This window comes from Numenius arquata, chromosome 8 (genome assembly GCF_964106895.1).
Source record: "Numenius arquata chromosome 8, bNumArq3.hap1.1, whole genome shotgun sequence".
Taxonomy (NCBI): Eukaryota; Metazoa; Chordata; class Aves; order Charadriiformes; family Scolopacidae; genus Numenius; species Numenius arquata.
Window position 1 is genome coordinate 55,030,372 of NC_133583.1, and position 17,337 is coordinate 55,047,708.

General features: G+C 39.9%; 1 protein-coding gene across 1 annotated transcript in view; it reads right to left on the reverse strand.

Annotated features, from left to right (window-relative positions):
• Positions 1-4,540: 4,540 nt before the first annotated feature.
• TTC39A (tetratricopeptide repeat domain 39A) overlaps positions 4,541-17,337 on the reverse strand; it is a 35,598-nt gene continuing 22,801 nt past the window's right edge. The window contains exons 11-17 of the mRNA XM_074151382.1: positions 16,522-16,683; positions 14,791-14,882; positions 13,622-13,742; positions 11,213-11,324; positions 8,493-8,607; positions 7,670-7,786; positions 4,541-4,661 (exon numbers count right to left, since the gene is read on the reverse strand). Coding sequence (XP_074007483.1) covers positions 4,541-4,661; positions 7,670-7,786; positions 8,493-8,607; positions 11,213-11,324; positions 13,622-13,742; positions 14,791-14,882; positions 16,522-16,683 — 840 coding nt within the window. The remainder of the gene's footprint in view (positions 4,662-7,669; positions 7,787-8,492; positions 8,608-11,212; positions 11,325-13,621; positions 13,743-14,790; positions 14,883-16,521; positions 16,684-17,337) is intronic.

Below are 17,337 nucleotides of genomic sequence, written 5' to 3' on the forward strand. Positions count from 1 at the left end.
AGAAATGAAAGAAAAGTAGGTCCAGAGATTTAAACTACCCAGAAAATAATGGAAGACAGCCCGGTCCTACAAAAATGTGGGTGAATCTGGAGCAAACACCGTGCAGAATTTTACCACAGTGCAATGCAGATATTTATTAGCTCAGTTGCTGTTCATAAATCTTGGGAGACAGGGATTGACTGGGCATGTTTTTAAAATAAAGTATTTGTATTTATCTTTTTTTTTTTCTTAAAACACCTGGAGCAAATGTAGATAGCATCTTTAAAAATATTTTATGATGACAAATCATTCAATTAAAATACTTGCCGATGCACGCTTTTCTTATAATCTATCACAAAAAGGAATTTGCAGAACATAATGAGAAAAGAAGCAAGTTCATTTCTAGTCTGTTCAGGTTTTCTGATCTCGCTCATCAGTGACGTTTCCAACCATTAACCATTTTCCTGTACAGCAGTAAACAACATGACTCACCTCTTTATCTTCTCCTCTTCCTCCCGGGGGGGGAACTGTGTGGAACGCGTTGTTTTGGTCATTTCATATACATTTGCTTTGCTGCTGTGTTTTTATGCTTGAGAAGGCAAAGAAATGCATCTCGCAGGTGGAACCGGAGGCGGAGAGCGTTGTATTTAAACCCTTGGGAATGCTTTTTGCGTTCTGGGACCAACCTCCAGGAAAGCCTTTTTTCACACAGAGCAGCGTTACTTGATGCTTCTGTTGGGCCAGAGGGGTGCAAGCTGTCAGAGCCATCATCCCGTGAGCCTTGAGCCGTCTTGGAGCCAGGCCATACATCAACTAACAATACTAAGGCACTCAAAGTAGAATTTAATGCCAAAACCAGTGTGAAATGGGAGGAAATGTTTGATATGATCCTGTTCTAAGCTGCTATATTTTATAAAAGGCAAAGTTTCCTAAGGAAAGTTTTGAATGCTCTACTACCGCAGCGTAAACAACCTGAGGGTAGGCACTGTCAGAATGGGACAGTCTTTAAACTAATTATCCACGACAGAATGGGCTAATTGTAGATAGTAATAGAACTGCGTAACAATCGTAAATCAAAGCATGTTCCTATCCTACTGGTTTAGTTGAGCAATCGTAAGTAGGTGTTTCCAAACAGTAGTAGTTGTATCATGTTTGTGACTTCATCAAAATCTCTTCTGATCATCAAGAAAAACTGTGAGCAGGTTCAGCCCACGGTTCTTCACCAAACAGGTTCTCTCATCTAGTGTTATTTATAGGACCTAGGTGTTGGTGCAGTTACACCTCATTAGACCTCAGTGTGAGCTGCTGACTTTTCAGCCCATGTCCTCCTTTCAGTTTAACGAGAGACCATACGTCCATGGATTCCACATAGCAGATCTCACGATAAAAAGTGATGCTCGTTTTACTGTTTTTCCCTTCCTGACCACTGCCACTTTCAGATGGCACAGCGATATCACGCAGGGAACCACAGCAATTGCTGCTGACATTCAGGAAACTGAGTATGAATTTCTACCCCTCCTCAGCTACTGGCAGGAAACCACTTATCAGTGCTACTAAAAAAAATACATAGAAAAAGAAATAGTTTGTAAGTTTTATGAAAAAGGTCCTACCAAGCGCAGAAAACTATTTTCTGCTAGATGAGTTAGCAGTTTGCCTTTGGTTGACTTCTCTGGCTTTGCTGAGGAGTGAGAAGAGTCGACACCAGCAGCTGTTGGCTAAAGCCTAGTGCACAGAGTGGGCTTCTCCAGCATTACCAGAGAACTCAACGATTGAAAGCAGAAGGAACTGCTCCTTCTGTAAATGAGGTGTTGACTATAACCATCTGAAGCGGTACTTAGGTTTCCTGAATCTCAGGCCATGCTGAAAATCCTTGATTTGTCATTCCATTGGAATATCTGCTATTTTCTGGTAGCTGAACATACTGGACGCTGAAGCTGTTGGAGAACTCACATCAGTTGTGCTTTCCCTAATTCACTGTACATGGTGCTACAGACCGATGAAGCCATTTAGCCTTCTGGAGAGCTGCTGCAGGCAGAATGCAGCAGCTTCAGAAGAAGCCATGGAAAAACAATCCCAGCACAGACCTTCCAGCCCAGACTGACACCACTGAGTTTTTGATCTCCGGTCACAGAAGAGAATCCAACTGAAGTACACTGATGAACAGAGAGTAACGGTGGGCAATTAAAAACGTAACGCATTGAAAAACGTGTACAGTGACATCGTACCAGACCCACCATTCATCCTTTAGCAAGGTGTTCTTTTCCTTCACAGTGTGTTCAGAATGTTACAGTCTGTAAATCTTTGCTCTTGCATGAAGAAGGTGAATATTTCCTGTGGATTGGGAGCTAAAAAGTTAGAGTGAAAGCACAGGCTACTCGATCGTGGCTGACTACAAAGTCCTCAGCTGAAGCTGGAGATCAGGTCCATGATATGACTCGTGTTTGTGCTCGACTAAAGACGACTATGAAAATCTCAGGATTTTCATCACTGCAAAGAATCGGGAAAGTTGACTGCATATTGCACAGCGTGTCCTTTGTGCAATGTATCTAAGATCAGGCAAAACTCATTTGTGGGTGAAATCTGAAAGAGCGTTTCAGAAGCCTTGAGACATGAATCTACAGTCGAAAGAATTGTTTACTTTCTGCTAAGCACAATTTATGCTAATCTTCATGGCATTGCTTGCTTAAAAGATGCTAAGTCTGCCAAAATATTTGAAAAGGACACAACTGGAAGAAGAGGCGTTATATGCATGAACTAGAACAAGAAACTTTTTTATTCTATACAAAGAATGACTGAATTTTTACACTTAAGTTTTGATGTGCAATATGTAAATAGCATAACTGTTTATACTGAATTTTATCTGAATTGAGAAATTTTTCTGAACTGAATTTATCGGAGAAAAGTAACTTTCAAAAGATGCATTCTTCATCTATGATTTTAACTTGGGAAGACTTTTATAAAGGGTGTCTATTTTTAAGACAACACAAGTTCTCCGTGTTGAGGAACAGGTGGTTCTGTCGCTTTGCATATTAATTTGCAATTATAAAACAATGTCATTTCCTTAGAGGAGGTAAAAGCAGAGCTATAAATTGTCAATTTTTCTCTTCTGTTGGGAACAATCACTTTAGAAAGAACATTCACTGTGAGGTACATAGATACGAATCTTCCTTACAAACATCTCCATTGGAGAGAAAGGGGCTGTCAGAAGACCTCCCATCTCCACATTTCAGAACGGGTCACGGGGAAGAAGCTCTTTCAAAAGGGAGGTAGAAGTGTGCCCCAAAAAAGCACAGGCATACAAACATGGAGCCAGCCCCGAGAACACTAAATACGAGTCAAATATGTGTTACATCTGACTTCACCAGTCTTGCAGAAAAGCAGCGATTCTATGGCAGCCAGCATAGGGAAGCAGAGCTACCTCTTTGCTCTACTCTTAAAGCCCCTTACACAGAAATTCCCCCGAAAGATCAATAAAGAGCAAAAAGATAAAGGGCTCTCCTTTGTGAAAAGCAGAGCGCTGTGGCAAGAGAGCCTGCTCCAATCTCAGCTTCTTCACAGAGGAAACAAGGCCATAGGAGCTCTTTAAACATGGACATCTCAAGTTAGGCAAACCTAAGAACAATGGTTTTAAGAAGGAACTGACTGTCACAGGAACTCGGTGTTGCTGTGCAGCCAGAGCAATACTGCTGTTTCTTAAGCATCCGTCAAGGACTTGTGCTTTACATATGATATAAACTCCAAATCACGTTTGTTCTGACGGAAAAAAAATGTTTCCTAAGGAACTCCCTTTATTTATACAAGGAATTTTTAAACTTGTCAAAGAAGTGATGCAGTTTTACGCTGTCGTCATCCTGCCCCCACCAAATCCTTGATAAATCATTCAGCCGCTACGAGCAGCAAACTTGACATGAAAACCAAATTAAAGAAAAAGTCAAGATACTTGCATAAAGGAGACCATTTTTTTTCACCAGCAAGTTTCTTATTGAAGCAAAAACGTGCCTGGTAGAAGCTGGTGAAGAGCAGCTTTCTATGCACAACTGGAAATGCCCAGGCGTCAGAGCTCTTCCCTGCTGTGTTTCTTGTGCACCGAGATTTTCTCACACCATTTCAGCTAAGTAGGTACTTGGAAAAAGCGATGCTTCCTTCTCAACTGTGAGCAGTATGAATTCAAACAAACATTTATAGCTAACTGAGATCAAATCTACGAATCTTTAAAGTTTTGTTGTTTGGTTTTTTTTCAGTTGTTCTCCTTTATGTTGTAGCTTGCTTAGTAAATGTTGCGAATGCAAGAGAGAAAGGCACACATGATTGAAAAATGAATTACACAGATGTAAGTATTCAAAAAAACCACTGTTGGAAAAACAGTATTTTTCAGGGTTATGGTTGGTTTGAGAAGTTTTTTGCCGTGTTATTACATTCGATTAATGTTTTATGCATCACCTTTAAAATTTTAAATGATTTGGTTTCTCACTGACTTGAAAGAGAAGGAAAAATAATTCTAAAGTGTCAGTAATTTTCTGCACCAAAGTTTGCAACAAACAGGACATCAAAGAAGAAAAAGTTACGACACTGCCGAGGCTCCGGAGTGCATTCCATTTTCTGGGGCGGATTTGGCTTGGTGCAGGGCAGCTTGAATTCTGAAATGTGTTCTTGTTTCCATGGAGTAATTCTTGTAGTTTTGTCTAAAACAAAAGCAGATCCGCTCTAATGAATATATATTTTTTAAACATTTTCAAGTTATCTTTATATTATTGTTTTAAGCAAAACAACTGTAGACAGCAAAAAAGCCTTTCTTCACAAGCTCCTTTGTTGCCTACTCGTATAAAATACAAGGCATGTGTTCCCAGCCAAACAATGCAGCTCTTTGTTCTTTATTTGTAGTTCCACTGTCTGGCAATTACCAGAAAAATATAGCTTAATAAGAAATTTAATCTGGTCCACTCAATCAAAATATTGAGCCCATATTAAATATCTATAACATCCACTTAGTTTACATTCAGAAATTCGATATTTTTTTTTCCCCTTTCAAAGTATAACTGACACATTTTAATACAAACATTTTCAGGATGTTTTTAAAGATCATTTTAATAAAATAGACTCATCTTAATTCAGCAGACACATTTCAATGATGTAGAGAAAAAAAGCAGAGAAAGAAAAAGAGAGAAAAGCTGTCCTGAACCAGAAGAGGGAAACACCCCACCTCTATCCTGTGGTTGCCACTAATGTCACTGTATGTAGGAAATAAGGACAGACAATTTGCTGCCCTAAAAGCTCGGAAAGAGAAAGTGGGCACACATGGGACTCCGTATCAGCTTTCGAGGAGCAATTCACCAGCCCAGGGAAAGACTGTCAGGGCTTCCCCCCACAAACATCTAGTGTCTGACTCAGCAGTGTCATCTGCCTATAGCCTCCAGTAGCTATGTCATGCTCTAACAGAAACATGAAAAGAATCTGTATTTTCATGAAAAAGCTGATATAAAAAAATAAAATTTGCCCCTAGGACCACATAGATAGTGTAGATCCTACTTAATAGGGATTAACACGTAAGCTTTTGCAGGATGGATACAGAATCCAGACACCAAAGAGAATTAGACCATGCTAATTTTCTTTCAGAAGACATTTGTCATCTTTACAGAAACATAACATTAAGTCTGTATACCTTAAAAGCATTTCAGTTCAAAATTCGTAATTCAAACCAAGCATTATGGCAGTGGTGGTCCCTTTGTGAAAACAAGGGACTCCACACCCATCCTACACCCCCTTATAATTTTATGTATGCAACACCCAAGAGGCTGACTGAGAAAAGGAGGTGACTGGGTTCTGCTTTACGCTGATCTGAAACTCTTTGGAGTTTTTTCTTTAAATTAAGTAGATTTTGTCATGCAGAGATTGTATTCCTCATCAGTAGGCTGATATTTTTGCTTGTAGTTTCCAGTAACGCAAACAAAAATCAAAATATTTCCATGCATGACCAAACCAGAACTGTTTATCATCTCGCTCCACTCTTTCTCCCAGGGCTGAAACACTCAAGCCAGCAGCAGTGTGCGGATTTAGGTCAAGCAAATCAGGCGCCGAGCACAAGCCAAGCGCTGGCCTGCACCACTGCCAACTGCAAAGGGAATCCTGCAGTCCCCGAACCCACCACGGGCAACACCTCCTCCCTCTAGTGGCTGCGAAGACATTCAGCATTTTTAGCTGAAAGCTTAGAAACCCTGAGCATTTTAATGCAGTGCAACAGCTACAGGTGGAAATGCAAGGACTGGGTGTTTTTAATGACTGACTGAAACAAGGAGGGTGTTTGGGTGGGTTGTTTTTTTTTTTTGCCTATCATTACAGTTTCCACGAGTTCTTTGAGCGTAGCAAGCCTGAGTATTAGCTTTCCATACACTGGGCAACAACAGATTTTTAAGAACTCCTGTTTGCTGGTGCCCTTCTTTAAGCCAAACACCTTGCCCGTAGGGGGCCTGGTGACCTGAGCCACACAGGGCCATCAGGGAAAGGTGCAACAGCTGAGCAGCAAGGGACAGAAATGCCAGATGGAACGAGAAGCTCTGAATCACTGATTTCTAGATCTCTTCTTAAGAGATTTGAACAAAGGAAATGAGGGCAGGAGGAGAGGCGTGCTTTGAGGAACGTGAAACCATTGCGTTTTGCCAATGCAGTTTTTGCTCTTTTTACCATCTCCCACAAGTCTGCAGAGAACCAGGCTCACAAGCACAGGAGATTAAGAATTGCAATTACTTTAATTTTTGTGTTGACAGGCTTTTGGCATAATCTTTGGTAGGCTGATCCACCACTGTCTTGCAGAGTGGATGGACTTGGACAAAAGCTCTACCTGACCTCTTCGAAACTTGAGGCCAGACATGAGTTTTGGAGCTGCTCACACCTGCAGCAGCGACTGGCATGACTCTCTGCACTCGGAAAGATGCAGACATCTGGAGTCATTCAGGATCCAGGCAGAGAGGGGAATTACCCTGCTGCAGGATGCTTGGAGAGGGCAAGGGTTGTTTGGCTTGGATTCCCTCTCCTCCTCCGCTCGCAAGGAACTTTGGCTCAGCAAAGTAGTAAAGGCTCGGGCAGAGGCACAAACCCACATTTTGTTAATTTTATAATGAAGAACATACATGATCAAGTCCAACTATTCCTGATAAACCTACTTTGCTAGAAAAATCAATCACACAAAATAGTAAAAGCAGGTGTTTTGGTTCCCTTTCAGAGGCAGATGAAACAATACAAAGATACTAAATGCAACCTGAAGCATTATCTCAAACGTATTTTGTCAAGGAAAGAAAACAGCACTGCGAGCCATCAATTTGAGTAATGCTATTTTAGCCATAACACAGCGCTTTGATTTAATTTAATACATCTTTTATGAATAAGTAAATAGACTACAAAGATTATTACATTTTGTTACACATGGATTATTTCTTATGGAAGCCTTTGACATTCATATTAACACCTTTAAAATTTTTTTTGCTCTTATCAAAATGGATGGGTAAGTCACAGACTGAATGATCAGATAATGTCTACCATTAGAAAGGTCTAAACCAAAGCTAGTGCATGAGTGCTTCCACTGAATAAATGCAATAATGACTTTCCATGGTATTAATGAAACGTTTCTGCTTCCTGCCAACCAGTAAAATACCACACTGACCCATCAGACATTAGCACAGGCTTTTCACTTGCTTACTTTGCTCTTTCCAGTAGTTTTATTGCTTCTTCTCTTCTATCCTGGTCGAGATACAGTATTGCCAGCTCCAGCAAGGCATTTGGAATTAGATAATGGTCATATTTTATCTTCTTCTCACTGCATTGGAAAAGAAATAGCCTCAAGATCTTGAAATGATATATCTTTTCCTTCATTTAACAGCTCCAAACACAAATAAATAGGAGATTAGCAAAGATCAGAAGGAGCAATCAATCTCTATTACAAGACTCGTCATGTTCCCTAGCCAAAGCTGCATTCCAGGTTATTAAATCCGTATTTTGCATAACTAACCTACACAGTATGTTATTTCTCAGGATTACAAAGCATTGCCTTTATTATCAGGGAATTATTAGAAAAGATGATGATATTATGAGCTCTATCTATGTGAATTGACAAAAAGATGCCATTCACTGCATGATGTACAGAAGTTCCAACTATAATCGTGCTGCCATCTGTCTCTGCAGACTGCATTTGGCTTTTTGGGTACACCTTCTTCATGACTGGTAAGATGAAGAGAGGAAAAAAGGGGAAGTGGTATCTCAAAAATTTTATGCATATATAGTCACCAAAAAAGCAGAAAACATCTCAGTAAAAAGTGCAGATTTGCAATTGTTCTTCCATACACGGCTAACAACACTGGCAATTAAAGATGCAATTCCTTTATATCAAAGCAATTGAAATAAACACTAGACATACTGCAGTCCCCTCCTTTTTATTCTTATCATGGTTGCATTTCCTCTTACTTAAAACGAATAGTTACTGAGAAATTCAAGAGTTCTCCTATATGCCAGGTATAAAAACTTACTTTAAATAGATGTAATTGAAATGGTCTTCTGCTTCTGAGATCTTGCCCAAATGCTTGAGGCATAAACCCTTTAACAGTTTTATCACGCATTGGTCATCTACTAGTAGTTCTGTAGCTGCAAGATGAAGTAAATGGCACATTTTAGAAAACTCTAGAGCAGCAGAGACCTTCCTACCTGTAGAAAAACTTTTATACAGGTAGGTGTGAGCACAACCCATTTACTGGAACACAGGACAGAAGGAACTAAGTGGTCAATTCAGTTCATTTTATGCAGAGACAAACACTCATCAACCTTTCCATGAATTGATCAAACTTTGTCTAAAAATTGGTGGGTTCTTCTTTCCCTCCCTACTCCCACTGAAAAGCTATTCCACAATCTTATTGTTCTGACACCCAAAACCTAATTTAAAGTGTCCACTTGGAAATACTGAGGTCCAACTTATAATCTCTTAACCACGTGCCTTTATTGCCCTTCAGTACGGATAGCTCTTCTCCTTCCTTGACTCCTAGTCACATGATCCATTCGTAGGCAAGTGTTTTAGCAATTCTCTGCCTTCGTGTGGCTAAACAAAAACATGCCAAACTTTGCTACCTGCACCTCACATCCCTTCATCTTCTTACCATACCTTCTTTTCACCTCTTTTGAGTTTATACTTCTGAGTGCCCAGAGTCTTACCAGCCTCACCAGAGCCTAGTTCAAAGTCGTTATTAAAAATCTTACACCATCAGAAATTTTTTGCATGACACATTTCAAAGAAAACATCTGGCTTTTTCATAGCCATTCCATGTAGGCAGCTTAGTCTTAAAATGTACAAGCAAAATCTTCCACTTGCTCATTTCCAGTTCATGAAATACCAGCTAATAAGAACTTCTGCAAAATGTGCGATGCTGTGCCTCTTGTGCTATTGAATGTCACCCTATTTCCACCACTCCAATCTGTACCTGGTTCTTCCTCTATCACTCCAGCTGTTAAAATGCTGACACATACAGCACGAAACAGCTGCTCCCCTTTGGACTATGCAGCTGGAGGCCTTGACCCCACAACTGGAGTCACTTCTCTTGCTAAGTCCCACAGGGGCACCTACATACATCTGTCACCAAAGCAAATCCCAGGGAAGATGCCCAAAGACTACGCAGCAAAGTAACTTAGAAACATGAGATGACTCAGGGCCACAGAAGAGTATTTAAAATTAATAATAATAATAATAAAGCAGATCAGTTGTCTCATCTGGACATCTATCCCATTAACACGTTCACATGTATGTATTTTCTCTACTTACATCCTACAAACTGCCCTGGATTGCATAAGCAAATATTTAGGGACCTATCCTGGACACAATTATGCATAGCAGATTTGCATTACTAGACACTACTTCCACTAACAGTCTCCCTTTTACATCTTGTATCGTATAACACCACTATGAGAACTTTCTCACATTCATAATACTATAGTGTTAGGCTCTTGCATTCTGAATCTAACAGTGAGACAGAGAAAGTAAAATAGTTTAGCTTCAAACACTGTCAGGAAAGCTCAAGAAAAGCAATGGAAACAGCAAGTTACTATTTGGAAGAGGCAATACTTTAAATTGTTGGCACATTTAAAATATATCCCACTTTTTGATTACGTGTCCTCATCATGTTTTATAAACATGAATCAGCTTCTACAAGTCCGTGGAAAAAGCCAGCCTCCTACACAATTTACCATCTACAAAAAAAAAAAGGAATAAAGAAGTAATTCACTTATTCAAAATAATGTAGCAAAATGGGTGACAAAGAGAGTGAAAGGGTCAAAAGCCTTCTTCTAAGGTGTCACCTTCACTGCAAATATTTTTCTGTTCTCTTTCACAATTAATTAAAAAGGAGATAGCTTTAGCCAGTCTTTCAGGCAATTCTTTCAAATCTTCTGTAACACAATGTGCACAGGAAGACCAAGGACCCAGAAAAGACTGCAATGCAGTGATTTAGCCCATATTCCTTTGGTAACAGGGGCTTGGATCCTCTTGCAGGCAGGCAGTATATAATAATAAGATGAAATATTTAGTAAGGAAAAACGGTGAGAAAAGCTGTGCAGACTGTTTGTGCTCCCATAGGAGCTGGGAAAGATTGGCAAGAAATAAACATCAATTGAACTTTCTCATGGATGGCTAATTAACATCCACGAGACTGACAGAAGATGTGGTAGCAGAGCCTGTTCCAGTTCAATACTGTCCCCTGTTCCAGTTCAATACTGTCCCCTGTCTTACACTCATTCATGGCACAAAGGAAGCCCATCCCTGGTGTCCCTGCTTTCCACAGTGCACTGTTGACACATCAGTACCATTCAGCCCAAGGACACATCATAAATTGGCAGCCCTTTTAGAACAGAAAACTGACTTGTCTCCTTCTATTTATCCTTCAAAACTGAAATACAGTATCTGAGGATAACAAAGCTTCGTGATTCAAGTAATCAAGTCAACACATTTTGAGCTAGCAAAATAAACAGTCTTTTAATACATGTCATAAACTATTCCTAATACACATCTGTGGATGTAAAATCACTTGCTACTACTGTAAGATATTGCTATATTAAAAAGGAAAATTATTGTTATCTGCATAAACAGTTTATGGTTTCATTATCTGTGTTCCTCCTACGATCAGATTAACTTTACTAATGAGTGTCTCTCTTTATTCACAGATAATATCTTTAGCTATTGCACTGTTTAAACCATATCAATGATTACCTGAACTTCTTGCCAATGCTGCTTCTGCTTCAATTAAAGTCTCTAACATGCCTTCTGTCAAGTTGGGACATTTTCCAATTACAGCATAGCCATTCCAGATATACATCATTTCCTAGGGTCAGGGAGAAATGACAGCATCATTAATTCCAGTGCTGGATAAATGCAGTTATCAAGTACTTTAGTTTATCTCTGTATGATGAAAAAGTTACAGAATCCTTAAATAAAAGGTCAGTTTGTCAAAACATATTTTCATTGCAACTGAAAACCCGTTACATTGGTTTGCAGAACAAATTAGCCCTGGAAGACAACTAAAGAACTGTTTACCACACGTGATGCAAGGAGGATGGCTTGAATAGAATGCAAACACAGTCCCACCTATAGATGAAGTCAAGTACCAACAAAACAGGCAGACTTAAAACATTCATGGCACATGGCTAACTGTCCCTTGATAAAAGTCTCCTCTTGTTTTTCAGTTCTATCCTGGACAGGGCAGTAATAACTATAAATAACTACCATGTATTTCTTCCATAGAAAAAATATGAAATCTCAGGACAACAAAAAAAAAACCAAAAAGAAAACCAAAACCCCCAACCTTTAAGCCAAGCTTCAAACAATTCAACAGAATTTTAGAGCTGAACTGTAAACCCCTCAAATTCCTCAGGTTTGTTTGACGTTCCCACAGAAAGTAACTTCTTTCTTAATCAACTGTTCTTAATTTTATTAAAAACTATTGGTTTAATTCCTATTTGATGTTGGGGTTCTCACTTAGGGTATATCACCAGACCAAATGTGCCCATTGCCACTAGCAATCAGAAAGATGGAAATATTATATAGACTTACGACAAGCTATTTATTCCATTTACTTATGCGAGCTAGTCTGTATTTCAGAATTTAAAGCTTTTCGATAAAATTTCTGTAGAGAATAACTGAGCTCTGGAACTACAGTACAAAAAGCTGTGGGCTAGAATAGATGAAACAATATGTTAACTCCAGTCACTGTTGCTTCCACCATCTGGTCTCTATTGATTGGAAAACCCGTGATGAACTTACTGTATCTAGTGCAGATTTGTTAACATGGTTTTGACAGAAAAGTACTCAAACTACATTTATTCTAGGCTAAATCTCTGAGCTAAGACTTGCTTGAGGACTCGCTCCTCTCAGCAAGTCCCTTCACAGAGAAAAGAAAAATCCTAGAGATGACATTCTGCACCCAATTCCACATCCTCAAAGCACTTTTAACTGGTCAGCTGCGGCATCTGCTGCCTCAGAAATGCAACTGCAGCAGAAACAAAGGACACGGTGCCCGGCCATCCCCAAGGAGAGCCCTTGGTACAGAAACCTAGTCTGCTAAAATCCCCTTAGAATAGTCCAGCCAAACCCCAGGTGTGTACCTTTCTTACTCTCTACAATCTCTGAAACCTGAAAGGCAAATCAAAGTAACCTAATTATTTCTCTCATTTCAGTCTCATGACTTAGTGGAAAGTGGCCCCTCGTGAATACCCACGCTATGCTGTAACAGCTCTATTTCTTCACTGTGTCACATACCCAGCTGGTGGGCTGAGAAATGACTACTCACTAGTGTCTCCAAGAGGCTCTCCTTGTTCAGGCATTTTCTTAAAGAATATTTACTAATTATCCATCTGTTTCTCAAACATGACAGCTCAAAGGGCTGCAAACGTTAACACCACTGCATTTGGCAAACCTGTGGAGTCAAAATCCTTTTATGTTCTTTTATGTGTTCTTTGCAGACAGATTTTTGTAAGTGCACCACGCAATGGGTGCCTTACGCAGCTCTTCTCATCTGGCCACAGAGAGCTGGCCAGAATTAAAGGGGGAAAATAAAGAAATAAATAGTATGCAATGGTTTTCTGGATTGGCTAAAAGATTTGGCTGTTTTATCCTGTGAGTTGCTCTGGAGAGCACCAAACCGCAAACATTCAGGGGCACATTAAATAGATGCTTACATGCAGTCCCCAATTCCTGCATTGTTTCCTTGATTCCCTCCCTCCCTCCCCCCCCCCCCCAAATTGTATCTTAAAGTCTCCTTTTAGTAGTCTCAGTAAATGACACATGACAGAAGAGACCTAGGGCAAAGTTCCTCAAAAGAGAATCAAAAGAAAGCTGTTGGGAGCATGCCGGTCTATGGCTGGAATAATGAGTTACACATGCAACACATTTACGTGTCACAAACAACTGGCTTAGTTCCCTGTGGCTGGTGCATGCCCCAGTTTTACAGCATTCCTCGCATTCATTTGGCTTTGCTTTGGGAACATTCCAGTCTCCTGCCGAGGTTTTACCTTAGAAACATGGAAAGATACTATTCCAATTATCTCAGTTTCATTTCCAAAAACTAAAAAAAAAAAAAAAAAAAAATGGTAACAAGGGTGTGTGTGTGTATTTCTAACTCACCAAAGGTGGAACAGGCAAAGGAATGGGATTTGAAGAAAGATATCGTCGAGCTTTCCGAATTGCAAACTTCTCTGTAGGCAGTGATTTCCCAGCAATTTTCAGTTTCAAAGTGGGAACAATCCTGAAAGTTGAAAGGAAAATGTAAGGAATTTTTCCTCTGTGAATCCCTGGGAAAAAAACATTCAAACTTAAAATAAATTAAAAAAAAATCAAGCCAAAGAGAAGTTAAAAAAGCTGTTATACACCTATTGCTACTTCTGAGGAAGCCGAGCAATACATATTCACAAAAGCTCTCTTTATGCAGGGCACATGTATCTCTAGGCTTCCTCTTTAATCAAGCAGGAGGAAGAGGGACTCTTCCCCACCCAAAGAATAAATTAGATGATGCACCTAATTTATAAAGGGCCCATCTTTCTTCACAGCTTAAGAAAGAAGCAAGCTAGCTTTTGTCAGTATTCCTCCTCCCATTCTCCCAAGCACCAAAACTGCTTCAATTCGTATTGGATCCCAAATCCAGTGAAATCTGCTTGGAATGATTACATAAGGTATGGAAAACCTGAAAAGTATCAATATATTGTAAGCATGTAAAAAGTGATATTTAGGTTTTATAGAAAAATTGCAAAAAACCCCCAAAGTAATCAATTTTCTTTGGCCCAGCAAGGTTTAGGCATTTTTGAGCTTAAACGTTACAATCAGGTTAACTCACTGTATTAATAATGCATATATTCACTTGCACATTTAACTATTTCATATTCCTCTCAGACTCAAAAGCCAAGAATCAAGTTGTACTGATGTTGTCTCCACTAAGGAGGCACATGTCTTGTAGCGTAACCCACTGAAGGCTTTCAGATCTTACATGCCATTTTGATTAAAGGAAAAAACCAAAAAAGAATGTGAGTATTACATGCAACAGCAGCAGCCACTGTATGGCTGACAGACCTTAATATTCTGTCTACATCTAAAGTATTTCCAGGCCAGTAGAAATCTGCTGTCTGAACTCAGGGTCCACTTTAGTCTAACGGAATGTTTCTTTCTGCAATTTCTTACCAATCCAATGCTACTTGCGCAGATCCTCCGAACTGCACAATGAATAGTTTTGCCTCTCTTCCCCCAACACTCTGCCGTGAAAAGACAGGAAACTCTTATAACCGGGAGTTAGCAAATTTTACCTAAATAATTCAGCTTCGCTGTCTCCAAAAGGACTGCAGTCATCTGGTCCAAACATACTGAGATAAGCAGCTTTCATGTAAATATAAGTAGCCTGTAAATGCAATCAAGAATATCTGTACAGAAAAATGAATTTACAGCATCACCGTTATTGACAAAGCAGAAAACAGCAACAAAGAGGAAGAAGTTGCTGCTTTTGTACACAAACAGATGTAATCTTACAAAATTTTAAGCAGGAGGTAAATATTTTAGAAAATGGAGTAGAGACTTTTTTTTTTGTCATATATGTCTTTGGTAACTTTCTATGAGCTTATAGTTTATGTCCACATTTCAAGAACAAATGTCATGTTTGTGTAAAGTGAATTTTTATTACTCACAGGAATACATACTAGAAAACTCATAAAAAGGTCATACTCGGAGAAAAAAAAACCTACCATACTTCTATGTGTCCAAACACAACTTGGTAGCATCTCTCAAATATTAGGTTTTAGAGACCATGAAACAGTTTTTGAAGGGTTTCATGATTTCAGATTATGAAAAGTTCTGATTTCATAGGGGATCCTGAGCAATCGCACATTCAGCAGCCAAGGAAAGCAAAGCAGGAGGGGATGTTACAACTCTTGCAATAGTAGAGAGTAACAGTTGGTGAGTTCTTGAGTACTGCTTTAAGGAGTCTACAGTAACCATAAGTTTCAGGAGTTTTCTAGAATATTTTAAGATGTGGTTATTTCTTTACACAGGAATGTAACTGTGCATATACGTGAGCATCTTTCATTTAGCTCATGGAGCTACTAGTTTGCTACTATCGCGTTCCACTGCAGATCACGTATTAACAAGGAGCATCATCTTTACTTCTCTAAGGCTTCTACAATATAGTATGAAACTCTACACACAGGTTAAAAGGACACACATTAATATTCATCCTACAGCATTTCAGGATATTAAAGCTTTTAGCCAGGTGGTGCCCCCCTGGCCGTGGGAGCTCTGTGGGAGCTCTGCAGATGAATGCACCTGGCTGAACATGCTGCTGGAATCCCCAGGGGCACAGGAGAATGGGAGCACTGAGAGTTGCTCTTACCTGACTGCTTGGACCTTATGTCAGTTTTGGTTCCACTTGGCCAATACATACAATGTGTAGTAGAAAAACCAGAGATACCCTCCTCACACACATAGTCTGATGACATTAATAAAAAACAAAGCTCGCATCAACCACTCCTCCTGCCCCAGGCCAGACTTAATCCCTTCTGACAGATTTCCCTGGGGCTCAGCAGAAGAAAGCTACCAGGGTTCTGGATGGTAGAGCTTCTCTCTTTCAGATGCACAGGGCGAGGCGCCTCTCTAATTATATTTATTATCCTGGAGGCACCATCATGGCTAGCCTCACTCATCACTAAAGGAGCTTATAGCCATAGTGTAATGAAAGAAATGGCAACTTGTGCCACTAATTGCAGTGTGTTGATGACACAACCAGTCAATACACAGCAGAACATCTTTAACAAGCTGTTTTTCATCTACAAGTCGGGCCCAAAGGACTTCTGTTTGCCCACAATCTATTCAGATTTGAATGTCTGCAATTCACATTGTTCTGTAAGAGTCACTGCAGACCAGGTTTTGTTTTACAATCTTCATCTTTTAAGCCACAAAAGCTTAAAAGCTACAAAAAGTCAACTCAATCTGATTGAAAGTTAACAGATACTACAGGGCCTTCCGCCCTCCCGTTCCAATTGACTTACCTTTGACCAAGTGTTTTCTTTGCTTAGCAGGTCTGCGTAGAAGAAAGCCATCTTCCACTGGCGCTTGTAGGTGAAGCACCACATGAGCTCCCAGTAACACATGTGATGAAACTGCTTCCAGTATTGCTGAGCCTCGCAACATTCTTCATACCTATTAACTGCCTGAACACAAGAGATTTCCAAACGCTGCCTTAATCATGTGTAAATGCACATACATCAGTGCTGTAATAGACACCGGGGCTCCATGATCTGCCGGCATGGCTCCTGCAACTTCCAAATTATCAACAGCCCCCCCTCCCAAATCACATCTGTTAGCTTCACGCAGGAGATCCTTGGCTCCACAGTCATCCTGGTGTTAGCAAGTTTACCCCTACCACAGAGCTCCCCGTTCTTGGAAGTTATATTATTCACAGGCAAAATGAATGTTTGTGTCTAGGGAAATCAGGAAACTAAAGTCAAAGGGGAGATGCTGAGCTGACATTTATTGTTGCAGCTCCAAAGATTTCAAGGGAGCTACTGCCCTGCACACCAGGTGATACTCTGTCTCAGAGTATTTTGGACACACATTCTTCACCTCCCTGATTCTTTCAAGTCTCGCATGACTCTCCACTCAGACTGAAGGCAAAGGATTTCCCCTGGATGTTATTAAAGGCTAAACTCGCTTTAGGATAGGAAAGACAATGAGAAAACCGTGTCATTAATACTGGCAGACTAGATTATCACCAGAAATTGAGAAGGGTAGCAAAGCAAGCTGGTCAAACAAGCTAGTCAGTTTTCAAAATTCCTATTTGGAATTCATAGACTATTAATTACATA